The following is a 27,726-nucleotide window of genomic DNA, read 5'->3' as shown; positions in this document are numbered from 1 at the left end:
CTAGACATATTCCACAACTCATGTCAAACAGTGACGCCATATCTTATCTGTAGAGCATGCGTAATAGACTGGAATAACCAGATGTTAGAAATTGCTATTCGGTTGAGACTCATGCCGTATTTCGCTGGACATAACTGATTTGAAATTAGAGTCAAAACGGAAACAGTTGAATGTAAATCAGTTTATATACAATCAGATTACATTATTATATGCGTTGCGACCCATTTGGGTCAATTTCTAAGTCTCAAATATTAGCGATTTAGCTCCTTTAACTAATATAATTTCAACAATGAGAATTTACTACTAAGGCTTATACTGCTAGATGCTTTATAAAAACCATCTGTTTATTTTGGATCGAGGCCGGTCCATCAACCTCACTGTTGGCTTGTTATTGACAAATAAAAAAGGAACACTTATGTATCATAATGAGTAATATACAAATGAATATATACATATATTTGTATTATACAAAATTCTTCATTATTAGAAATAGGAATGAAATTGACTTTTTACTGGCATAAAGTAAAGAAGATTTCTGGACATCAATTATGATCAGGAAATATTTAAATATTAAATGGTCAACATTCCAGACTAAAAGGCAGATGTAGACTTTTAAACAATTCACAATAAAAAGTTCTCTTACCAAAAAGCATATTGGTCCAAAATGTTATGGCCATCCGAAGTTCACATTACTTTTTACTCTAGTGATTTCACGCCGCCAATTTGAATTTCTTCTAATCATCTGAACAATAACTCAATTCTACACATAAAAATTTAAAGCAATGACTGCTATCTTCTATAGCAGTACACATTAAAAATTGTTGTGTCAAAGTGACATACTACTGATATAAACAGATGAGTGAGTTAAATTACATCAAATCAAAAAACAGATAGATTTGATTATCAACATTACAGTTCAAAGAACTGATACCATTGGGAATCAAGCTTTAGAAGATGCGTTCTAAACTTTATTTTAACTTCATAACATCATTTGAATCATCAAATAAGCACTTTTCAAAAAGAACAGTAAAAGATCTTCTTTCCTTGTGAACTAATTACTGTACACAATATCAATGAACTATATTTACATGGGTATTTACACAAGTGATTTGGTCATGGTGTAATTCTGAGGTACTGTTAAAAGTCAGAAACCACAGTGTTTCATTTCTGGAATGAATATACTGTAAAACAACACATTAATGTCTGCAGCCAATTAATGCATAAGATCTCAGACGTCATACATTTCTGGTCTGTAACAAAACACACACACCAAAAAAGATAAATAGTAACAATCCCCTCACAATTATTGTGTGGTGTCATCATGGATGACCCCCCGTCCCCTTTAAAGTAAACCAATAATACTATACTGAAATATTTGCAAGTAAAGTAGCAGCTATTCATGATATACTACATAGTAATCAATAATAATAATAGTAATAATAATAATTAAACAAAATATTTACCTAAATAAATACAATATACAACACTAATGATAAGTACAGTAAGTAATAATAAGCAGATGGATTGTTGAATGGTTCTAGCAGAGTTTTTTTTATGAAGACACAAAACTGAAGCAACATGATTAATCAATTCTCAGCAGTTATAAATTAGGAAACTGAATAGGTATGTTGATGATACAGGTTTAGACAAAGTCACCCGGTATGACAGTGGTTTTTGGTACATAATTTTATAAAGTGTAGAGTTTTTGTTATTCAGGAACGTCATAGTATAGCACTTTTTCATTAATTTACATAATGAATTTCAAAATGAATAAAAACAATGATTTATTTGTGTTTTTTTCGATGTGATAAAAAATCAAAAATAATGACATAATGAAACAAGATCAAATCTTCTAAACAATATGTATTACTTATAATATGTACAATTTTGTTTTTGGCCTGTATAAAATTACAGTAATTTGTTTAGATTCAATTATTGTCAAAAAAGACCAGCTACAAAAATAAACAACAATAACATATACATGTAATCTCACAAAAAACACAAATCCAGACCCTTTTCATCAAAAATCATAACATACCTTGTTTATACTCCAATGAGCAGAATTATGAGCACAGTAAATTTTATAATTCAAAATATGCTTATATGAATGCAATATTATTACATATGATTTTTTAAATTCTTTTATATGCGTCAAAACATTCTAATATGAATCCAATAATGTACAATATCATTTTATAATATGAATCCAATTATTCTCATATAAATCCAATATTTTATCATACCATTTTACATAATATACAAAATAAAAAGGCAGGAATGTTTTCTGTATAAAAATAGAATTTTCAAAATGATATACTCAATAGACACACAAATTGCACTTAGAGTCATAGTTTTTCTTTCTCTTAAAAAAAAATTACAGCAGGCTTTGTACTTTTTCATCCATTTTCATTTTCATAATATGTGTGAAAGAGCCTCTCTGTTTGACAACAGCGCATGGCATCATATGTATGCATTAAAAGATGAGGAAAACGGGATGTAAAATAATAAACAAAGTTATCAGGAACTGATCCTAATGATAATTTCACAGGATCCGGTAATTCTCTATAGTGGTGTTTCTGAAATTATTTATATAATAAAACATTATGAGCTAATTATCTCTAAAGATTACTGCACAAATAGAAGTCTATTGTGAATATCAAAGTATTTGTACTATTTTGGGAATTCACTGGCCGTTGTTTAGATTTATCTAGGAGTGGGAGTGGGTTTCTCAGAATAGTCTTAACACTGGGTGAACATTGATTCAAATAAACAACAAATCATGTAGCTGTTATTTTTTGTATCAATGTGTAGTGATAACAAACAGTAACCTAGTCTTTAGCTAGACAATAAATGTTAAATAATCTTTAATTGTTTACTTAAACAAGAGAGTGCATTGGACAAATCATATTGAAGAATGCCATAATCATGACATGTTCTTAAATTTATTGTATTTTGCCATTTTGAAATCAAATGATTTTTCTTGGATTTGATAACCCAGTTGTGGTGTAGTTTCTTATATGTTAGTGCTTGGCAGTATGTGGTTTCTGTTTCATCATTAGTCATCAATACATCACACCCTTGTCCCTTGTATACCAAAAACTAAGTCAAACTGGTTTTAATGAAAACCACAAAACTATTAAATCCCAGAAATTTCAAGTTAGCAAATGGTACAACTACTAAAAGGAAGGTTAATGTGTGTTCAGAGTTTTAAAGATATCTGAAGGGTGGACAAAGCCCATTTCAATATCTCTCCATTAACTTCATTTGATGAGGGTTAATAACTAAGAAACGTACCTTATTTCTCATAGCTCGTAATAAATCTCTCACAGACTTGCCTTTATAACTACGAAACTTTTTCAGATCTGAAAATAGTAGCATCTTAGGATGAGTAAAGTAAAAGTATTAAAAACAAGTAAATTACCGTATTAGATCAGACTGGATTGAGCTATTTATATTTAATGTTGTTTTGTATTTTACTGCCCTATATGACTCTCCTATAATTCAGTGACAGCTTATGTAAATCTCAACTAAATAGACCATGTCATAGGCTAATCCCACCCACATCAAACAGAATGAGGTTATTGCAAAACTCTTCAAGCTGCATGTGTAAATTTGAACTATAAAAGACGAAATAAGATCTGTGTTTTAATCAGATTGGTCTGAAGATAGATTATATTTTATGACAATAATAAAATTTTAACCTTCCTGTAATTCTGAAGTAATATTTTTACGCCAGTCATATTTAACTACCACATAAGCATCATTTTCTAATCTTTGTACAGCTTCACATTCTTCAGTTTCTTTCTCTATTCTATCACTTACATCCTAAATAACATATAACAAAAGCTATACTCCAAGTTATAATATGATCTCAGTAGTCATGCGTTTAGAGAGAGAGAGAGAGAAATGGGTCATTTTGGGACTAACATATGGTTTAATTTTATTTCAATAATTCGCATGCGCGTAGGGGTCTTTAGCAGTGGGAGGAAACTGGAGGACCCGGAGAAAACCCACGAGGTTGGACAGGCGACCCTACTCCTTGTCACGTACAACCGGGGCATGCGCTTAGATCATTGAACTCTCCAATAGAATGTACCAGGATCAAATCCAGTGTAAGCCTGGTTCTCACTTGTTCAGGGTATGGTCTATTTATTTGAATGGGAAGGTCTATCCATGATGTATACACTGGCATGTATATAAAAGAAACCTTGAATTTAATGAAGAGTAGTCTGAAAACAATAATGTCCAGGCAAAAACTTTCCTCCCTAAGCATTCATTGCACAACATAAAAAACCAAAAAAAAAACCTTATGTTAGTCTGAAAATGACCGAAGTATTGTAGGGATGAAACATTAAAACTTCATTCAATTCCTTCCCCTTTTCAGTAACAAATATGAGCTGAAAACAGTTTTAAAAAAATGATATGAATGTAAAATACTATAAAAGACCAAATTCCATAATTCTATAATACCTAGACTCACACACATATAATTTGTGTATTTATATCCTGTCATATTCTAGTATAGCAATAAAATCATATTGTACAAATTACATTCTATTATCAAACATATAAATTCAAAAGACCCTTTTAGTATCTTTGACACACTTCAACTAAAAATTACCAATACCTGGAAGAACATTAATTGCTTTTCTCGGTTCCAGAAGAATGGGTGTTTTAATACAGCTTTGGCACTTGGTCGTTCCTCAGGTTTATATCTGATCATAGATTCCACAACAGATCTTAAAACCACATAATCTATATAAAAAAAATACAATTTTCTAAACATATTTAAATACTTTCTTACCTAATTTGAAATGGAACAAGGACCCAAACTTATATTAAGACCACTAGACAACACTACATATTTTTACAACATCATGTTTCAGAACTAAAAGTGGGAAAATGTAGCAATGAATATAAAAGTATGTTGTGTATGCAACAAAAATACACAGAATTTTTAAGCTTTCAAGTATTCATGGTCAAGGGCAATAACTGTTCAAAAAATCTTTGATCTCCTCCTTCCTTAGGAGTTAGCACTAGCTGAACAAACCCAAAATCTTTCAAAAAAAGTTTCATAAATTCTGACCTTTCAAGTGTTTAAAGATGTATTATGTATAAGTTAAATCTGCCTAATGCAGATCTTTCATTTGGCCTTAAATGTTACATAAATCATTAATTAGACATTTATTCACATGCCAAGCCCATAACCAACTCTCTAGACCATTGAATGGTTTTGATTTTCAACGGATTTAAACATGATTGCAAGTTAATGATTTAATTAAAAAATGGCTAATCAAGATTTTGTTCATTATCATAACGGCCATAACTCCGCTCAAACTGAAGTAATTTGACAGAAATTTTCAACGTCTTCTCTTTTCATAATCTATTTTTTTAACTATTACAGCAAGAATGGTGAGCTCTTTATCTAAATCTTACATAAAGCATCTTTAAATGTGGGTGCATAAAAATTGTTACTTTATTATACAATAATAATGAAAGCAATCTTACCATCACCATGTATGTGAACAAGACTGGATTCTCCATTTAAAATATTAGATTGTCTTCTTAAAGTTTCTCCAAATGGGTGTTTACCTTGAGCCATCACATAATAAATAACACAACCTGCAGAGAATATATCTACAGCACATGTCTGAAATTATCAAATATTTCTAATCATTAATTTATTAACTTTTGGAAATAATACAATAATAGTATTGTTACACTTACATGTAAATACTATTAATAAAACAATAATATTAGTATGTAAATACTATTAATAAAACAATATTATTATTAAGTAGATACAATTAATAAAAGAATATTATTATTAATTAAAAGAATTTCCATTATACCGTCCGTTGTTCTTCATCTAACATTTCAGGTGCTATCCAACCTTCAGTACCAGCAGCACCAGATCTACGAGAGAACGACATTCTGCCAGCTGCCAACTTCTTACATAAACCAAAATCTGATATCATAGCTCTAACTTCCCCTTTACTATTAGGATATGATATTAAAACATTCTGTGGTTTAATATCTCTATGTACTGAAATCATTTAAACATGTAGAAAAGATAAATAAAATATTTCATACTGAAAGATACTTTTACCATTACGAATTTCACCATGTGGGATATCACACTTACTGAATAATTATGACACTCAATGTACTGAAATTGACATTATTATTTGTCACACATAGAAATCAAAGAATTTTGTTTCTGTTAAAGAATGTACTAGATATTCTATTATGATATAAAAAGACAAATTGACAGTAGACATGAAAGGACATTGTTAACATATTTGTTGTGTGACAATTTGTACTTGATAAAGTCTGTGACAGGTGCCTTATGTCTAGGCTTGTAAAGGGTCCATCTGTTTCTACATGCTAATGAAAGATAGATAATGATGATAGCTTCTTGGATCAGATTTAAAAAAAAAAACAACTTGAGATATCTCAGTTCAAAGGTACAATTTTTTAGTTAAAGATACATTATATAAAATTTGGATAAAGAGCTGACCGTTCTTGCTTTAATATTGCTTTAAGATATTAGCCTTTGAAGGTTTGGCAAGATGTGTGCAGATTGTAACCACGGTACTGGTTGCTGAAGCTTTGCTTTGCTTCACCATTTTTAGATTAAATCATTAAATGGCTGAACCGTTCTAATCTACTTAAAATCAGACCTATCCGATGGTCGTGTCATGTTAATAAATGTCTAATTAATAGTTTATATAACATTGAATGCATAAAGAAAGACCTACATAATGCATGCTTAAGTCATCAATAGTATCAGATCTTTCAATACTGTGTCCAGTATTTACTAAATCCATCAAATTGTTTACTTTGTGAGTTGAAAATAACTATTACTTGTGTTTCTACCCTTTTCAATTGACAAATATTAGTTCTGGTTCTACTGGTGGGGATATGAAAGCAGTATTTAATTTGGAAAGTTGATTCCAGTAGCTATCAGTATTATCTATCTATTGTTAGAAATAAGTGGACCATTTCTAATAAGCATTGACTTTTGAGTGTTCCTGGTATATTGAAGGCATCGGGGATTAACTTAAATAGTCTAATCCTTCATCTTCATCTCAGGAATTAATATAATGGGCTGAGCAGTAGATGTACTATAAAATATATATAAATATCATGGTATTTATATCATTGAAATAAATGAATTTGTACCTATGTCTAAGGAATGAAGATGAGCTAATCCAGACATAGCTTGATATAATAAATGTCTAGGATCTAAACCATCTATAGTTATTTTATTTTCAACAAATACTTGTACTGTAGCTGCACATAATTCTAATGCTATATAACGAAACTGACTATCTGCTTCCTGTAAAAAACAATATATCAATATGATTATATAAGATCCAATCATATCTCAACATATTTCAAGACTTGCAATTTTTTTTTATTTCATGAGTGGCTTTTTATGTGAGACTCTTTAGCTAAGGAAGAAAACCAGCAAGGTTAGACAGGCCCCCATTCTCTTTGTAGCTAGTGTACTATCTCATGATGGAGATAACATTAGAGATTCATAAAATATTATTATTGACTGTTTCTCGGTGTGTTCGGTGTTCTATCTGAGGATTATTTTCAACTAAGATTTAAATTCAACTAACAACTTGTCAGTGAAACATTAAACTATGATCCAGTTACTATTCTAATATCTACAGGTACACCTGGAATTCATGCGAGCGTCAAAGGCACGCGCTAGATGCACAATCCATTCTGAGATCGTATCATCTTCCTTTGATTGCCACATGGCCTATTTCCTCAAGGCAACTTACTGAACCTGTTATGAATAATCTGCAAGCTTGTTTTGTTTTTTTACCGTTTTATCAAAATTACCATTACCTGTGCTAATTACTTCGATGAACCACATGGCCGATTCTCACTGGTATGACTGTTATTGTAGCAGACAAGCAAGTTGATTTACTTCTTAATTAACAAGTAATAATTAACCCTTCGTAATTTAGCCGAAAGCAGATTGATTTATGATACCATAGTGGCTGGTTTATTGTTTTAAGAATCGACTAAAACCAACAAAAATCAACTAATTAAGATTCCTGGTCAGAGTCCACTCAACCATCCAAAATTCCAAATATACAGATATATTCCGAGATCAAAAGAAAAAAACTGGAACCAAAATAACATAGGTAACGGTGAATGTCACCAAAACAGCCGCTGAACAAAATATAACAAATATTACCTATACATATATAAGTTTATTTTTCATTTTCTTAATAATAAAATTTGTCACATTTTTTTATACAATTAACTTACCATACAGAAATAACGAATAACATTAGCATGTTGATCAGATTCACGTAATAACTCCACTTCTCTATCAGCAAAACTAAAACATTCTGGTAATAATCTCTTTACAGCTACATTTCTTCTATCAAACTTACCTCTATAAAATAATACATAAAATCTTTAATACTCTAGAACAAGATGGTACAAAACCAGTGGCTGCTAGGCAGGATACACCCACATTTTGCAGGAGATGGATAGAGAACAAGCTAAAAACAAACACGATTTTTTGTACAATCAGGGGCAATAATCCAGAAAGTTATGGTCTGAAATGTGCAAATATCAAAAGGGACTGAGATCTTTGGGATATAAAGATACGTTTTAAGTTTCATCAAAATCGGCTAAAAATTGTGACCTCTAGAGGGTCCACAACCTACGTATTACATACTTTTACATACTTTGCGTACAAACAGTGGTCATTTTGTTGGGCAGTTTCATTTCAATTTTCCAGAAATTCGAATTCAACCTTCATTATGGTGGAATGGTGATATATTTAAACGGTTTTTAAAATCGGAAAAAAATTTGTGACCTCTACGGATCTGCAAGCTAAAAATGAAATTTTTCGAACAATCAGAGACCATAATCAAGGAAGTTACGTTCGGATCTGCGCGATTATCAAATGGAACCATGATCTTAGTGTGTAACGGTGACACGTTTTTTTTTAAATCGGATAAAAATTTTGTACAATCAAGGGCCATAATTCAGGAAGTTACGATCTGATATGAGCAAATATCGAAAGCAACCAAGATCTTTGGGTAATAAACATGCATTTCAAGTTTCATCAAATTGTGACGTCTAGAGGGTCCACAACCTTGATATACCAGATGTTTACACTATTCGCGTACGGCAGTTGTCTGGCAGTTTTGGTCCGATTTTCACGAAATTCGAATTCAACCGTCATTAAGGTGTAACGGTGATTTATTCAAATATTTTTTTAAATCGGCTAAAATTGTGACCTCCATAGGGTGCACAAGCTAAAAAACGTGATATACCAGATGTTTACAATATTTTTCAAACAGTTTTTCAAATCAGATAATAATTGTCATCTGTAGAGAGACCACAAGCTAAAAACGCGATTTTTCGTACAATCAGGGGCCATAATTCAGGAAGTTAAGATACGATACGCGCGAATATCGAAAGGAACCAAGATCTTTGGGTTATAAACTTACATTTCAAATTTCAACAAAATCAAATAAAATTGTGACCTCTATTGGGTCCACAAGCTAAAAACGCGATTTTTCGTACAATCAGGGGCCATAATCCATGAAGTTACGGTCCGATAATGCTAATATCGAGATCTTAGGGAGATAAACCTATATTTCAAGTTTTGTTGAAATCGGATAAAAATTGTGACTTGTAGAGTGTCCACAAACAATTGTGGACAGACGTCCGGACGGACAAGGGCGACGACTATATACGTCCACACGAAAATGTGGGCATATTAAAATGGGATTTAACATATAGTAAGCTCAACATGGTGATTTCGTTTTTAACATTATGTAAAATCTCATTATTTGGCAAACGACACCATATATTATTATCATTGAATGGAACTCAAGGTTGCAGGAGAGACAGACCCCAAATTTTATAGCAAAAAAAATTAGACATCTAAGCCTTTTTAATAGCCTAAATACTGATTAAGCGATGTCATTGTTTTTTAAATCTTCATGGGTTAATAAAATAATAATTTTCAAATTGACGTGATATGACTAAAATTAAATTTGTGATTGTTCATATTTGATTGCATACAGAGATCTATCCAACTATCACTGAGATGTTGACGTTTGGACATTAATTATTTAGTTGTATAGATTTTTAATGTTTTTCAAACAAATAACACTTGCCATGGTTGTTTTCTTGTTGAGAGTGATAATGCCCCATTGGGTTCAATACAACAAAAAGTTTAGAAATGTGAAAGTTTGTTTAGCACAGATTGTTTTTAATGCCTTGGTTTAAATATCAATAACCGATCAAGTATTTAAAGTGGAAAAAAAAAATGAGTTAGTCTTCAAACTTACTTGTATACAAAGGTCCCTTCACAGCCATGTCCAATAATTTGCTTTGGATCAAAATATATTTTTCCTATCTGGATATGTCCTTTCAATTCATCTAAAATAATAAATTCATTATTGTAATGGTTTTTATCACCCAATAATACATTCTACAGTAGATATCGCTTGTGTGATATATTTCATAATCTTCTGCGATATCTACTTAGAAGATATCGCTTTACATCGACTACTGTTGTTATTCAGTTGACCTTGATGGAAACACTGGGTCAATATAAAGGACTTTTCAATGGTTGAATTACTGTCAAAAAATGATGTATCACTACGCCGCAATGTTCAGTAAAAGTGAAATCTACAGCAAAGAATTATATTTATCTATTTGTGCATGTAAGAAGGGATTGGGTGATAAATAAAATCTCCTACTCGTCTTTTTTTATATCAAAAAATATCAACACTCGTTGATAAAGTAAAAAAAAAACTCGGCAGAGCCTCGTTTTTTGTTACTTTATCAACTTGTGTTGATATTTTTTGATATCAAAAAAGACTGGTAGGAGATTCTCTATTTATACAGGGAGGATACCATATATATTTTATGCTTTTTAACACATCAAAGGCCAATTCCAGTTTATATAGCATAAAAACACAGGTTTATGACATATAACCTCGATAAATAACAAATAAAACTTGCTTGCATCAAATATCAATTTCTATTACAAACACGCACCAGTGTTTATTATGATTTTAAATTCAATTGATTTGTATTCACTGAGTGTAACAAATGTTGGCAAAGGGTCATGATTTAGATACTACATAGTTAGATTAGTGATAATCAAAACATCCAATGTTATGATTTAGTAATGTATTCATTTCCATGCATACTAGAAAGATTTGCAATGACAAGGCACCCAATGTTCATAATGCATTCACTACCAAACATACTAGTTTAGATTTACGATAATTGAAACATTAAAGTTCAGAATTATTGAGGGGATTGAAAAATTATGTGACCAATATCATATCCAGTTCCATAAACCTGATATGTATTCAGATGAATCAAAGGTTGATGTATTTTCTATAGAAACTATTTTTTTTTCATACCAATCTAAAACTTATCAGCACAATCAAACATGGATAATGGCTTTTATTGCATCTGAAATCTGAATACATTAGCAGCTATCTCAATAAATAAATCAATACATTGAATAACAAATTTATATCATATTATTTTCAATTAAAATCCTACACAAATTATATTGCTATTTGATATAAAATCAATACTTTTATGATATTCCATGCATTATTGAAGTTACAATATAGGTAACAAAGCTCCGATATACATATATCTACTATATATATGTAGAGTCATGACTAGACAGACATATTTGTAATTTATCACAAATTTTAACTAACCATCGATTTCTATTGTTGCAGTTGTCAATGGACTCTTCTGTTCTGCTTGCTGCCGTCTGTTCTCTTCTATTTGTTTTTGAAGCATTAATTTAATTGACTCCTCAGTTTTCTACAATAAGAATATCAATTTTTATCTAAATACATAATAATACTTTAGAGTTATTACAACCCCTTGAGATTTTGCGACCCCTCCTCAAATGCAAAACCGTGTGGTTTCAATGTTTTTTTCAACACTATAATCATAATCTCTAACCAGTGTCAAACATCTACTGTGGTTCAACTGTATAATTTTCCACACAGCCCAAAATTTATCAGCGTCAGAGAATATCACACCCCCCCCACCCCAACAAAGATATAAATATTGGATCCTGTTCCTCATGCAAAATCAGCAATCGTTACGGCCCTTCTGAAATGGACAGGAATTAATGGAATTCAACACAGTTGTAAATTTATTTATGTCACATCACTGTTGAACAGTTGAAGTAACAGAAATGGGACTGTAGCAGTTGCAATAATAATTTGATTTGGCAAATTAAATCTATAAAAGATAAAAGATACGTACTCTAGGAAAATAATACACAATGGCTACAATAGTTCCTAATGATAAAAATACTGATGTGAGAAATTTATAATCTTTTGTTATATAAGCTGCTATGCCTTCTCCTTCTGCTGAGGTATTATTTACTTGTGGTGGTGTATGAGTTCTTTTATGGTCTGGTATGATTTTTTCTGCGTGACTGGTTCTGTCAGTAATCTGGAAAGCTGGTGATATTCTAACAATAGATGCTTCTGGAACTTCATGATATCCTATAAATAAGTTAATGTATTTTAATATGGTGGTGAACTATGTTTATGACAATAGCAATATTGCGATTTTTGAACCTGGTCCATCAAATGTGACAACAACACAGAAGTAACCACAAAGTTGTTCACATTTGACATTTTGGATGTTTTTGATCAATTTCTACAAATAATGACAGATTGTGTTTATAAGACACTAAACCTTAGTCCATATTTAGTGGAGTGTCTTAGAACTTGACCAAAATTCATTAGAAACATTATCAATTTAAACGACACAAGAATTTTATTTTTTGACCTTTCCAAAGTATTATAAAGGAAAAGTATTATAATAAAAGTTTACAACAAACCTAACATAAGTATACCACGACCTCTTCTGATTGTTGAAGCTTTTATTTTCTGCTCATGTGTAGATTTATCTTCAGATTTAATAGGCTCTACTATAGAGGCATCTGGTCCCTCTAACAGCAATGGACCAAAATTTCTTGGCTATAAAAATAAAAGGTTTCAATGTCAAAGAATGGAAGATACACAAGCTATCCTGGGACTTGTTTATCTTTGTTACAAAGCTATAGGTTTTTCTACAAGAGTACAAGCTTTGTAAATAGATAGGCCTCTCTAATATATGAACCCAAAAAACAAAATCATTTTGCTCTAGTAAACTAAAAGATAGGTTGCTAGGCAATGAGACATACACAAGTCGCCCTAGGAATCTACAAAGTATGTCACATTTTGTTTCTTTTGTAGGCATTGAGGGCATTTAAAAAAACACTAAATAGAGTGTCCACAAGATTTTTCAAATTAGTCTAGGTCCTTAACTCGGAAGGTTAATATCATAAATCATTGAAAATCTATAGACTTCTCCAGATAACTTTAGCCTATAAATAGGATGCCCCATGCAACCAACATTTCCCCTACTGAAAGTTGAACTTGACACGGCAAAAGTGCACACTTCAGTGGCCTGACTCGAAGTTATTTCTGGCTGGCCACGCGCTGTGATAACACTCAGCACAAGAGTCTATGACTGAGTCTATAAATAGCCATCAAACATGAAATTCTCTACACATCTATCAACTATTACAGGCGTAAAAAATCTATTGTTGACGATTCTGAATAGCAGTAATATTTAGCTTTTTGGTTATTATAGAAATTACGTTCGTTTTATTTTCTAAATTGCTTTATCATTAGCTATATTGTTAGGAGTGGCATCTTTTGGTTTAGTACAAATAATATCTCTGAAACACTTGGGTTAGGCAAGAACATGATACTAGCAGTAGTTTCATTTTACTTTTACAAGGTTCTGTTATGTTTTGCAAAAAAGTAGTATTGATTATCCCGGCTTGTTAAACAGACAGAGAATGGTAGGTAGACTGGTTAAGCAAGATTAATTTCAAAACAAGGGCACGTAACCTATTTTTTACTCAAAAGTGCCCAGATGTTATGGCCGACACTCTTAACCATTTTTCAGTCAATTATTTATTGATAGTTAAATGGTCATAGCTTATTAAGTATAACATGACCGTTTATTTAGTGACTATAAATGTGCAAAACTAATTTAAGGCTTGGTATATATATAAATATTGTGGTGTAATTGTTGAGATATTTATCTATGGTGGGGCACCCTACTATATAAAGTTTCCACAAGATTTTCAAATTGATCAAGTGCAATAACTCTGACAAAACTTATCGTTCAGAAGCAACAATTGTGTTAACAAAAAGTTGATATTGTTTTGAATTGAATATTTTACCTTGAGTGCTATCAAGCAGTGATTGAAATTTGAGTAAAACATAAAAATAATTTATGACCTTGGATCTAGATTTAATGGTTTGAATGGTTTTTAAGTGTGAGAATGATACCTATGATCGTATAATAGTGAATTGACATCATAACATTGTTATTTCATTGCATGCAGACGATATTTAAGACTTACTGAAATAGTGACTGTTTTTTCATCAACCATTGATGCCAAAGCATAAGAACCATACTCATATTCTCCAACATATAAAGTAGGACTACAAAACAAATATACTTAATTTTAAGAAAAAACAAAACACATTTCCCTATCAATTATAATACAATATTTTCTTTCTAAATTACATTTGCTATTTAAAAGGAATCACTTTTCTGAGGTAACGTTATCATTTCAATAGCAAAATAAAACATACTTACTAAAAATAATGTTGTTTTCCTTGATTCAAGAAACGTGTTCGCCAAGCTGTCGATGACACTTGTCCAGAAAGATGTTCCAATGTTTCAGGAGCAAAACTAAGGAAAGGGATTTTTTGTAGGCCATCTTGATGCAGTTTATACATTGCCACAACTGGGGAATCAAATTTATGATGCCATAAAACATCTCCTGAAACAGATATAATTTGAAAAGCTTCAGCAAATGTTATTTTCTAGATCCTCCATAGAGACATAAATATCATTTCACAAGATTTTGAAAGAAATGAACTTTAGAGATAAAATCTTACCTGTTTCGCTGTCAAGTGTCACAGTCATCCCATTAGAACTGGCTGTAAAATGTTGTAAATCTACAGAAGAAGAAAATAGATTGTAATATATTAAAAAAAACATTGGGAATCTTAAACATTGAATGTTTAAAGGAAAAACGGCAAAATTGGTTAATTCTGTGTGGAAGGCTCTTTCAGATCCCTTTAATCAAGTTTCAAGCAACCATCTGAACTTACACACCTCTAGGTTTATATCTCCTATAGCAAGTATTTATGTTTTAAGGGGTCTATTCCCTTTGCCAACCTTCTGTAAAGTCTTTAGGGATTAATATTGGGATAATATTAATCGTCGATAACCACATACTTTGAACTTGACTTGTACAAGTTAGCAGCAACTGATAAATTTACAAGTGCCCTAAATACATGGCAACAATCTTTATAATTTGTGTTAATGTGTAAGAACCTGGAAAGTGGTTGCTGTCTACTAATTCTGTGTTAGATTTTAAAAGAAATACCAACTTTCAGTTATAAGGTGGAGTCGGAGACGAGTTTCTTGCCTAACAAATAACCTTATTAAAGATAAAGTAAGCAAGAATTACATAGAGAAAGATCTACCTGTTCATGCAACAATAGTTCAAAATTTCATAATTCTTGATTGTCAAAAGGCTTTAAAACTTAATATGAATATTTTACACAATAGTTTATAATAACTCACTGTATTCTGTAGGATCTGGAGCAACATGGGAACTATAATCCATAAATGTTGCATTCCATCTTTTTATTCCTGTTTTACTGTCATACATCATGATGGAATATTCTTAAGTATAAACAAAATTAAAATTACTGGCTAAAGCAGATCCATGGCAAGAATTTCTAAAATGCTTTACATTATAGATAAGACTAGCTTTTTTTTTCTCATTATATCAGTTTTGAATAACATCTACAGAAAATCTAAAAGTATATACAATTTAAACAATGGGAATGTTCTAAGTCTTTAACTGATTGAAAACACAAATTATTTGTCAATTTAAATCAACATTGATGTTGTTATCTTACCAGGCAAAAAAATATTTTATCATTGGTACGCGAATCATGTACCACAATGCCTTTCAGCGCCATTTGTAACAAGGGCCTCTAAGAACAAGGCTCGATATATTCTACATGTCATGTCAAACGGTGACACCATACTCTTATCTGGAGAGCATGTGCAATAAATACTATCGGTGTAGACTAGAATAACTAGATGTTTGATATTGCCATTTGATTGAGATTTCTTGCGTATTTCGCCGAACATAACTGATTAGAAATTACAGTAAAAACAGAAACAATTGAATGTATGTCAGTTTATATACATTCATATTACATTATTATATGCGGCGCGACACATTTGTGTCAATTTCTAGGTTGAATTGCTGTCAAAAAATGATGTATCACTACGCCGTAATGTAATCAGGTTCAGTAAAAGTGAAATCTACAGTAAAGAATAATATTTATTTATTTGTGCATGTAAGAAAGGATTTGGTGATAAATAAAATCTTCTACTCGTCTTTTTTGATATCAAAAAAATATCAACACTTGTCGATAAAGTAAAAAAACAAATCGGTAGACCCTCATTTTTGTTACTTCATCGACTTGCGGTGATATATTTTGATATCAAAAAAGACTCATAGGAGATTCTCTATATATCTCTGAAAATAAATGATATAATATATCATAATTTCAATTATCTAGATACCAAATCAATAAAAAAAATACAATTTTAAATAGCTCTAGTTTACTGACAATGCTTTATTAAGGATAATGGTACATTACAGAAAAAAGTATTTTTATTGTCCATTTAAATATTCATTCTAGAATCAAATAAATGATCTTAGTTATTACATGGACATTAGAATGTTATTAGAATATTAGTTCCACTAGACTGGTGTATTTATATTAAATAAGATTCATTCTATCAACATCACTCTGTCAATTATTTACAGGTAAACAGCTTTATTAAATTACACCCAACAGTGAGCAACCAGGTGTTTATAATCTATTGGGGTATAAATCGTAATTTTGAAAGAGAGCAATGGGCTAATAAAAAGTAATAAAATCACTGAATAAAACACCAGTAATCGTAATGTTTTACACCATTGTGTTTTTAATGCCCAGATTTGATTTTGTGATAACCAGTGAGATTTATCTGTAAATCATCAAATTTTACTCTTTACTCTAAAGAGAATGTACTACAGCACATTTTATTTTTTTTTGGCCTAACAAAGTATCCCATTTATCATAATAAGTTAATTTCATCTAGTTTTATATAATCAATTATCCTTTACTAGATCACTTTTCACATAATTAGCTATTCTTATCAAGTTTTATATTATAATTAGTTGTTTTTATCCCTTTTTAGTATGCTAAATAGTTGTTTCATGTACATCAATTATTATTTCTCACATATAAATAGTTGTTTTATCTTGTTTTATAAATTAATTGCCCTTTAGTGTATATCATGTAGATTCATTGCTGTTTACTAATTCCGTATTGTCTCTACTTGAAATATCAATCATCACTGCTACTAAGGACACTAAGGTCCATATACATGTATTTATTTTCATATCGACAACTACTCAGTGAATATTATTCACCAATCTTGATGTCCGATTGGACATATTCCTGGTCAGGCATTTGGAAAATAGCATAGGGCATGTCCGGCAATATATACGGCCGAAATAGCATCCATGCTCGGTGGCCATACAAATCCATTAAGTTAATTAGGTCCTTTGAACTTGTTATCACCCTATCAAGTCACCAGCATTTGTTTTTATCTGTATTTGCCTCACATTTTACTGTATTTGTTTGAGATGCTTTCCATAAGTATAGTTTATTGCTCTATGGAGTTAGTAAAAACCTATAAAAGATTACATTTTACAAGTACAAATCATTTACTTGTACTAAAATATATTTTATGGTCCTAACTTCAATTCGAAATGTTAAGAAGTTAGTCTAAACAGCATTCCAAACTTATAATATGTAACTTCCAATATATAAAAAAACATAGTATATTTTATTAGGTCAAGTATGAGAAAGGAAAATAAATTGCTAATGTCACAGATGTTTCTAGACATAATTTAAGCTCCACATATAATAGAACTGTATGATTTACTACAATCTATTATATGCACACATGCCCTGTTTCACAGTCATCAAAAGCAATAAAGCAAAGGGACAACAGGACTAGTATCACACAATATTATTATTTTAGTGTTTGCCAATTTGATTGAAGTAAGCTAAGACCATGGTCAAATGTCCATTTAAATATAAATAGTTCTCGGTTTGATTCTAGACAGGATGAAATCAATGTAACAAAGAATTGTAGCATGAATGAATATTTGCCATTAAGGTCTTGATAACTAAATAGTCACACAAATCTTGTGTTTAAAATTTCAGAACTTAAAAAATTTGGATTTTCTTGTAAAAAATAGAGTGAGAACTTTTTTGTTATTAAAGTAATGATTCGCCATTGGCACTTGTCACATATCAATTTCTCATGGATAATCCACACTAATGTTATGTACTCCGGTTGATTACTTAACATTTACTTAAAGTAGCTAAGTCTCTAACTCAATATCATCCAAAGTCTTTAACTGATTGAAAACACAAATTATTTGTATATTTAAATCAGCATTGATGTTGTGATCTTACTAGGAAAAGATGGGCTTCTGATATCCAATATCTAAGATAAAATAAACATTTTACCATTGGTACACGAATCGTGTACCATAATGCGTTTCAGCGCCATTTGTAATAAGGGACTCGAAGAACAGGGCCAGACATATTCCACAAGTCATGTCAAACGGTGACGACATATTCTTTTCTGGAGAGCATGCGCAATAATACTATCGGTGCAGACTCGAATAACCAGACGCTAGAGATTGCCATTCGATTGAGACTTCTGGTGTATTTCGCCAAACATAACAGATTAGAAATTACAGTAAAAACAGAAAGGATTGAATGTAAATCAGTTTATATACATTTATATCACATTATTATATGCGTTGCGATCCATTTGTGTCAATTTCTAGGTCCTAAATATTAGCGAGTTAGCTCCTTTAAAGAAAAGAAAATCAGAATATCAATGCTAGATAATGTCCCAGCTTGGATTCCATCAGATTTAAAACAGGCCTATCATTGAATTTTTGTAGACAACAAAAGGGCAGTGGGCTTATTGCATAGCGGGTAGCATAGATTGATGAAATTTCAATTCCACATATCTTTTAAAATACTAAACGGAATTGCACCATTATTAAACTGATATTCCTATTAGAGATTCGCCTTTCACAAAATTGTAGTTTGCAAGTGATTCCTAAAGCTTAAAATAATCAAATAATAATATACAAGATGTATTCGACATTGTCACTTTTTGTAGTAAATTTCCCCTCAAAGCTATATTTTATGACTCATTTCAAATCAAAACCTGTTCAGATTACTGTTGATAAACATGGGTAATAAAAAGGACTTTAAACTGCCTCAGGAATAATGCATATTATAAGAATTTCTTAATTAGTATATAACATCACCCTCATATGAGATTGCAAATGAACAAAACTGATATAAATTGCACATTGCAATAATTTTCTCTAAAAGCTCATGGAGTTAAAGGGCATATGGCTATATCTTTGTAGTCTTAAAATAGATGTAAATGGGTCTAAAAGCACATATCAATGTAATATGAATGTATGTGATTTATATTCAATTTGTATAGTTCTTATTGTAATTTCTAATCAATTATGTTCGGTGAAATACATGAACAGTCCAAATCAAACAGCAGTCGTTTAAGCATGCTTAGTCCATTCTACATTTTACTATTATTAATTTGTCGTTTGTGAATCAGCCAATACTAATTTTTTCTACATTATCTTGTAGGATATGTTTTTCTTTGCTCATTACAAATGACACTGAAACTTTAGAATACATGACAAGTATTGTGATTTTAAAATGTTTATGTCTTAAATATTTGATATTAGGATCCCATATATTCACGGCAAGATAACAACATTAATTAGTATTAAATGAAATGGACCCTTATTGAATTTTAGCTCCTTTAAACTAACACATGCCAGTCATCATTTTCATGCTTTTTATCTATTATGCCTTATTTATTCTTTACATCTAAGGTTAATCTTCCCACAACAATAAATTTTCAAAATAGTTGGGGTTAAGTTTAGTATTGTATACTTTTAACAAGTAAAACAATCTAATCTATTCTATTTTTTTAAAATTTTAATAGCTGTTGAAGGGTACAAACCAGGGATCTTAATCCATTTTAAAACGAACCGTTCATAATTGGGTCAAAAGAGGTCCCAGTAGGACATAGGGTACATGTAACTATAAGCTCCCAATCCCCTTAATATAACAAGACTTCAACAAAAATAATTCTTGGTAATTTGTTATGTAGAATGTCGTATTCAGAATAGGCTAATATATGTGATTACCACAAAAAATAATATTTCTGAATAAATTACTGTCTTCTTAAATTAGACAGTTAATGCGAAACGCTGGTAATAAGATAGACTATAGTTCATTAGGCGATCCAAATTAAGATTTTTCTACTACAGTCAGTATCAGAAAATGCCATAGCCAAAATAAGCTGCTCATATTTAACACGAATTGTGTTTTTTGTCTATCACGTAACTTGCACAAAGTTTTTATTCATTCGTAGATGATAGACAAACGGCACTATGATCAAGTGACAACTGTAATTTACATTGCTTCATAAATAAAATTCCATTCGACTATGCCACAGTCTTCAATAATAAGGACAATATTTTGAAAATTAAGCTTCTGTCAGACTGTGTATAAAATAAAAAATTATAATGGTAATTTAATTTAAATCTAAAAATTCCAAGGCTTGCAGATAAAAGCTCTTTAACACATTACAGCCTTCAAATTCTTACCTGTTCTTCCAATGTAAAGTAAATGTTCACTTGAAGAAGGACAAACTTTTTGGGAACCTTCCATAGACAATCGCTGCATCTTAGTTCCTGTCAATAAATCAATTGCTATCCAAACATCTCTCTTGTGACCTGTAACATAGTATAAAATATACGTAGACTGAGCCTTGTCAGATCTCCCTAACATTAAATCCCACCGAGCAAGTTTTAAAAAATGCAAGTAAGTTCGGAAAATTCCATTGAGAATTCTTTCTAATGCCCAAACGAACAACCTAAAAAAGGTTAAAAATATCTTATCAAAGACTCTTGCTTCAAGATAGTTTCCAAAATTGACAATCAAAACTATCTTACTTTCAAAATGCCAACATACATGAAGCACTCCCTACAAATCGAAAGACAGATCAATTAATATTATCGTTCTTTCTAATGATCTGAATTGGAAATAAATATTAACATTAAGTGAAGCAGCCAAACACTTAAGATGGAGACCCCTCAATTCAAAACATGACACTAAATTTTACGTAGACATCAATACCAATATAATTCAAGATTATGAAATGAATAGAACCAATTCAAGCTTTAACCAACTATAGTTGATAATTATCAGAACTAATTAATTTGAATATGACTATTTTTCAACTTATGTTTTTTATGAAATTAATAAAATGAACACTTACATGAAAATTATATCAAACAGAACAAGATTTCTGCTTTCAAAATCTTTTGAAAAATATTACAAAAGATTTAATATCCAATGTTTTGAGAAAACCACTGATTTTCTTTCCATTAAAGGGACAATAACACTCTTGCTGGCTTGAAAGCTCCAAAAAATAAATAATATCTCTATCTAAGTACTAGATGTTTAAGTGTCCTACCTGTTGTGTAAATTATCCATTACATCCTATTTTACTTGTCCAGAGGGTTCGAAAATATTTTTAAATCGAAGTTTCATTTGAAAAGGTTTACGTTAGACGTTTCAAACCATTATGTTGAATTTTTCAAAATTTTTAAATAAGGTGTGTTAAGATGAAATTTGTATCATTAATTAATTGAAATATTCTAAAATAGTACAATTTGTTGACCAGAATAAAGATTGGGACATATTATTCAGTTACAACAAGAGTGGTATTGAGCCTTTAAAGCTATCCTATGACACAATTGTGACCTAACAAACAATCAAAATATTTGAGAAAACAAGCCAACAATGAGGCTGATGTCCCCCATTGAAATCCCAAAATAAATAGATGACACATATTAATTTATCGCACTTTATTTTTTTTCAAAAGTATCAAGCAATCAAACTTATTATCAACTATACACTAAGTTTCATCACTCTCTATCAGATAGAATCAAAGTTATCTTGTACTAAAGCATCGACCAATGAAATTGCTTAGCTCTGCTTAGCTTTAGCTCGAAATGTTAATCAATGAACTTGGTCAAGACATTCACCTAATGAACATCTAGTTTAAACATTCTACCTCAGTTAAAGGCAGAGCTGTTATGTTCCAAAATCTTGACCAATCAAATTTTCACCATCTATACTCAGAGTTTCATCACTCTCACTTAATTATAACGAAAGTTATCGTGCCCCAAAACAATAAAGCAATCAGATTGCTTATCTCTGCTTAAAGTAAGCAGACAATGTTTATCATCAAACTAGATCAGGGCATTCACCTAATGAACGATTCCACACCAACTTTGAACATTCTACCTCAATTAGAAAGAGAGCAATTGTGTCCCAAAGTCTCAACCAATTAAATTGCTTATCGCTCTGCTTACCCTGAGCAGATAATGCTCATTATCGAACTTAGTCAAGGTATTGATGTGATAAAACTATACACCAAGTGTCCTCACTCTCACTTAATTAGAACTAAAGTTATCGTGTCCCAAAGTGCCAAAGCATCAACCAATCAAATTGCTTATCCCTGCTTAACCTAAGCAGAAATTCTCATCTTCAAACTCCATCAAGGCATTCACCTAATAAACACCTACGCCAAGTATGAACATTCTAGCTCAATTAGAATGAGAGTTATTGTGTTCCAAAGTCTCGATCAATCAAATTGCTTATCTCTATGCTTACGCTGTGTAGAAAATGTTCATTATCAAACCTAGTCAAGGTATTGACGTAATAAAATCATACACCAAATTTCATCACTCTCACTTAATTAGAACTAAAGTTATCGTGTCCCATCAACCACTCAAATTGCTTATCTGTGCTAACCCTACGCAAAAAATGCTCATCTGCGAACTCCATCAAGGCATTGACCTAATAAACACCTACGCCAAGTGTGAACATTCTAGCTCAATAGAATGAGAGTTATTGTGTTCCAAAGTCTCGACCAATCCAATTGCTTATCACTCTGCTTACCCTGAGCAGAAAATGTTCATTATCAAACCCAGTCAAGGTATTGATGTAATAAAACTATACACCAAATTTCATCACTCTCACTTAATTAGAACTAAAGTTATCTTGTCCCATCAACCAATCAAATTGCTTATCTCTGCTTACCCTACGCAAAAAATGCTTATCTTCGAACACCATCAAGGCATTGGCCTAATAAACACCTTCACCAAGTTTTAACATTCTACCTCAATTCGAAGGAGAGTTATTGTGAGGCAAAAAGTGTGACAGACAGACAGATGGACGGACGGATGGATGGAGTCCCCTGCTTTCTTCGACACAATGATGGATATGAAACACAGGTAACTGAATGAATGAATGAAATGGGGTTTAACGTCCTACTGTTCTGCTCCTATACTGGGCTAATGAAGACGGGCATACGCCATACAGTGTGCTATGAGGGAAATTTTGACCGGGCAGCGGCACTATCGCCTACTCTTATATCGAATTCCAACTGCCAAGGGATCTTTTACGTGCATTCCAATATATACACGGGACCTTGGTTTTTCGTATCATCCGAAGGACTAGACAGCTGTCCTTGTCAGGCCCTCCGTCCTGCATCACTGACAAGGGGAAACCATGTCGGAAAATCGGGATGAACTTTCTTGGCCAATGCAGGGATCGAACACCCGACCCCCAGGCTAGCGAGCCAGCGCCTTACCCACCTAGCCACCGTGGCTCCAACACAGGTAACAACAACATACGTTAACACAGGTAACAACAACATACGTCCACATTAAAAATATCATTAAATTTAATAATGTCATATTAAATTTTTTTCTTGTAAATTTTTTTTACTGTACAAAATACTATATAAAATCAATAGTTTTCTTTTATCAGAGAAAATATATACAAAAAACTAAAACATAGCAATATGCAAATCTACGCTTGACTTCTTTAACCTATTCAAATGAATATTTAAAAGTACTTTTATCACAAATATTTTGGTCCAAAAATTATTTAAAGTGGTCAGTCATAACTTAAGTTACAGTCATTTAATAATATTGAAACATCAAGATTATGTATTGATTTCAATTCATTTAACACAACCATCTTCATTAGTAAGTGCAGAAGGACTGCACCACACAAAAACCAATTCCACAAGACGAACATACTGATATGGCAAGCAATGAACAACAATTATAATTCTATATCAAATCAAGTAAATGTATATGTCTAGTAAATTAGTAATAATAATTCAGCTATCCTCTTCCGAATCATTCATCAAGGTTTTTATACCTAGGCATAATTAGCCAATAAATACTTAAAACAGCACATATTTATGACTTCTGTGTTGTATGTGTACATGCATATGTTCTCCCTCTACATAGTAAATACCCTTCAATTCAATCATAACATACCTGTATATAATATACCCTCTGTACTTTTACATGGTGAAGCTGTTACTAATTCTGGTATAGTAAATGGCATTTTCTTAATACCTTCAAAATCAACACTGATGGCATACAAACTTCCATCTTTTGGGTCAGGTAAAAAATTAGGTCTGAAATAAAAAATCAAATAATGTTCTTATTAAATTAATGCACATCAGTTAAAAGCATGTATATTAATAGTCAATCTTACTATAATTTATAAACACATAATATGAAACACCATACTTTAAAGTACAAACTTACCCTGTGTTGAAGTCTAATGGTACTTTCAATACTGGATCTATCAAAATTAAAACATAAATATATTTGATTAATTACACGCATAATTAATCTGACACAAAATACTTCTCACTCAGAATTGAATGGGAAAATCAATCACATATGATTATTTAAGAGAGAGAAAGAGAAATAGGGTTTAACATCCACTAAACACAAACTAGGTATTTCGGGATAAATATGGTTCAATTTTATTTTAATACCGTACTTCGCTTGCGCGTAGGGGTCTTTAGTACTAGTAGGGGAAATCGGAGGACCTGTGAAAACCCAAGAGGTTGGACAGGCAATCCTACTCCTTGTCATGTACAAGCTGGGAATTGAAACGGGATGTAGTCATAACAGCCCAATGCCATCCACTAAACACAAACTAGGTATTTCGGGATAAATATGGTTCAATTTTATTTTAATACCGTACTTCGCTTGCGCGTAGGGGTCTTTAGTACTAGTAGGGGAAATCGGAGGACCTGTGAAAACCCAAGAGGTTGGACAGGCAATCCTACTCCTTGTCATGTACAAGCTGGGAATTGAAACGGGATGTAGTCACAACGGCCAAAAACAGGTTTGGTCAAAACGGCCCTACTTTAGTCATAACGGCCAAACAGTTTGGTTAAAACGGCCAAAAAATCAGGTCATAACGGCCAAAAAAATGGGTCATAACGGCCAAACATTTTTAATTTAATGAAAAACAATATATCTGAGCAAATATTGTTGTTGTTTTTAAAAAGATCTAACGTCCAATACATTATTTTCACTTAATTGGTTGAAAATTGGTAAAAACATACAATACAAACGTCCGTGTATATCAAAAGTCTCCTTAAAATTGGTTAACACACAAAATAAAAGGTTCTTGTATATTAAAAAGTCAATTTAAAGCACATATATACAATGTGGTGCTACTGTTATACAAACCATGTGTCGTGAGCCAAGCCAACCAGCAAATTACATGCTGTAATTCAAAGGGAAGAGGTGAGTACTAATTAATCAACTGATTGGATAATCCCTAATTTGGTACTTCACACCCTCTGATCTGATTAGGTAATATGAGATAAACATTAACCATTTATTTTTTATCAAATCAAGGTAAAAGACATAGCCATCGCCAATCCAGTTAGACAAGCCAGTGTAATTTTTGAAGAAGTAGCGAATAAAATTTTAGAAGATCAGCCAATTTACTTATGCCACTCCAATCTGCTCTGATGTTTGAGGGGAAACTTCTCAGGTATTTGATAAAAAGTAGAACAGAAAGACAAGATGAAATTTTCAATTCGTGGAACGAGTACAAAGAAGGTAGTATCAGTGTGTCGACGCTGCTAGGGATATGTACCAGAGTTCATGGTCCAGTAGTGTTAAGGAGATATGTTATATTTATATGTAATGTTTTTTATGTAATGTTTTTTTTTTAATGTATTAAATTAATGTTTATGTAATGTATGTATTTATATTATCTATTACGAAATATTTTTGTTAATAAATATCATTCCCTACATGTAAAAAATGTTTTGGGTTTTTTGGGCCGTTATGACCAAATTTTTTGGCCGTTTTGACCAAGTTTTTTGGCCGTTTCGACTAAATTTCTGGCCGTTATGACCAAATTTTTGGGCTGTTATGTCTATAACCCATTGAAACCATGCCACTTGACTCAGTGACAAACCTTCTGAACCAATGCACACATGTTAACCATTTGGCCACCCAAACCCCCCTTATTTTATAGTAAGTTTATTAGGCTTAGTCTTTTAATATGGGTCAAGAATTTGAATGTTGGAACATTTTGTCACATAAGACATATGGACACACAATAAAAATTATTTGACAATTTAGTGCACCCTTTAAAATTCTTACCTTCTTTCAGGTGCCATAAATTTTTTCCACTATTTTTACTCACAGCGTAAAACGATCCCCTCAAAGTTGAAACAAAGATCATAGGATCTTGTGGTGTCAATTCATTCACCTGCATGGTAATATCAGATATAATCAAATTACAAAAAAAAAATATTTACTTGTTTGCTTGACTTACATTCTAAAGTAGCCTACAGAAAACAAAACTGATGAAGTGATGTAACTTTTATTTATATTAAACTTATACAGTACATTTTATCACTAGGTCTACTGTACTATTACTAAAGGTCAGAAATACTAGGTCGGAACACTAAAAGATATATATTCTTTTCAGTTAAATCTTATTATTTTTTTTAATTACACCAAGAAATTCAACTCTCCATTCTTAAACTCGGACTAAATATTGCCAGTTATGATTTAGGCCTACTCGTAATTAAAAGACCACGGACTGACCTGATTACTGTCACTAAATGGTAGTTGTACTAACCACCCAAGCAAAATCATCCACAGAAGTCTTCGGCAATACATGACAATATACATTATTGTCAACAAAATGCAAACATGATTTCGTTAATAAATATATAAGCCAAGAGAAACTTGATAAACACGCACTGCTTAACATTTCTTGTTCTCAGGAGCCATGTTTGTTATGATTTTAAGCCCACTCCGGGAAAAATGTTTATACCCAATTTGATTGGTTGAATATTTATGGACCTAATAAGCCATATATTTATTTTCTAAATTTTTCTTCTATATATGAATAAAATCCTACGTCGAAATCAGTTTTCCTGTGTTGAATATCTCATTTGCATTTATATTTCATAGATATTAGATAACATACGTAAAGTGCCCTTCGCAGTCTCTTTTATTTTCCTCATGTCATG

General features: G+C 31.5%; 1 protein-coding gene across 1 annotated transcript; it reads right to left on the bottom strand.

Moving 5' to 3' along the window:
- Window positions 1–166: 166 nt before the first annotated feature.
- Window positions 167–27,493, bottom strand: LOC126810020 (serine/threonine-protein kinase/endoribonuclease IRE1). Its single transcript, XM_050534927.1, has 21 exons — window positions 27,296–27,493; window positions 26,846–26,954; window positions 24,974–25,010; window positions 24,698–24,840; window positions 20,939–21,067; window positions 15,712–15,813; window positions 15,018–15,077; window positions 14,713–14,899; window positions 14,474–14,555; window positions 12,893–13,031; window positions 12,307–12,551; window positions 11,745–11,853; window positions 10,344–10,434; window positions 8,296–8,425; window positions 7,186–7,342; window positions 5,853–6,046; window positions 5,509–5,650; window positions 4,628–4,755; window positions 3,702–3,825; window positions 3,295–3,362; window positions 167–2,576 (listed from the first exon to the last, which is right to left on the bottom strand). The coding sequence occupies exons 1-21, from the start codon at window positions 27,380–27,382 to the stop codon at window positions 2,397–2,399; spliced, it is 2,643 nt and encodes an 880-aa protein (XP_050390884.1). The 5' UTR covers window positions 27,383–27,493; the 3' UTR covers window positions 167–2,396.
- Between the last annotated feature and the right edge of the window lie 233 nt (window positions 27,494–27,726).

This window comes from Patella vulgata, chromosome 2 (assembly GCF_932274485.2).
Source record: "Patella vulgata chromosome 2, xgPatVulg1.2, whole genome shotgun sequence".
Taxonomy (NCBI): Eukaryota; Metazoa; Mollusca; class Gastropoda; family Patellidae; genus Patella; species Patella vulgata.
The sequence above is the reverse complement of the archived record's forward strand: the minus strand, read 5'-3'. Positions and strand labels throughout refer to the sequence as shown.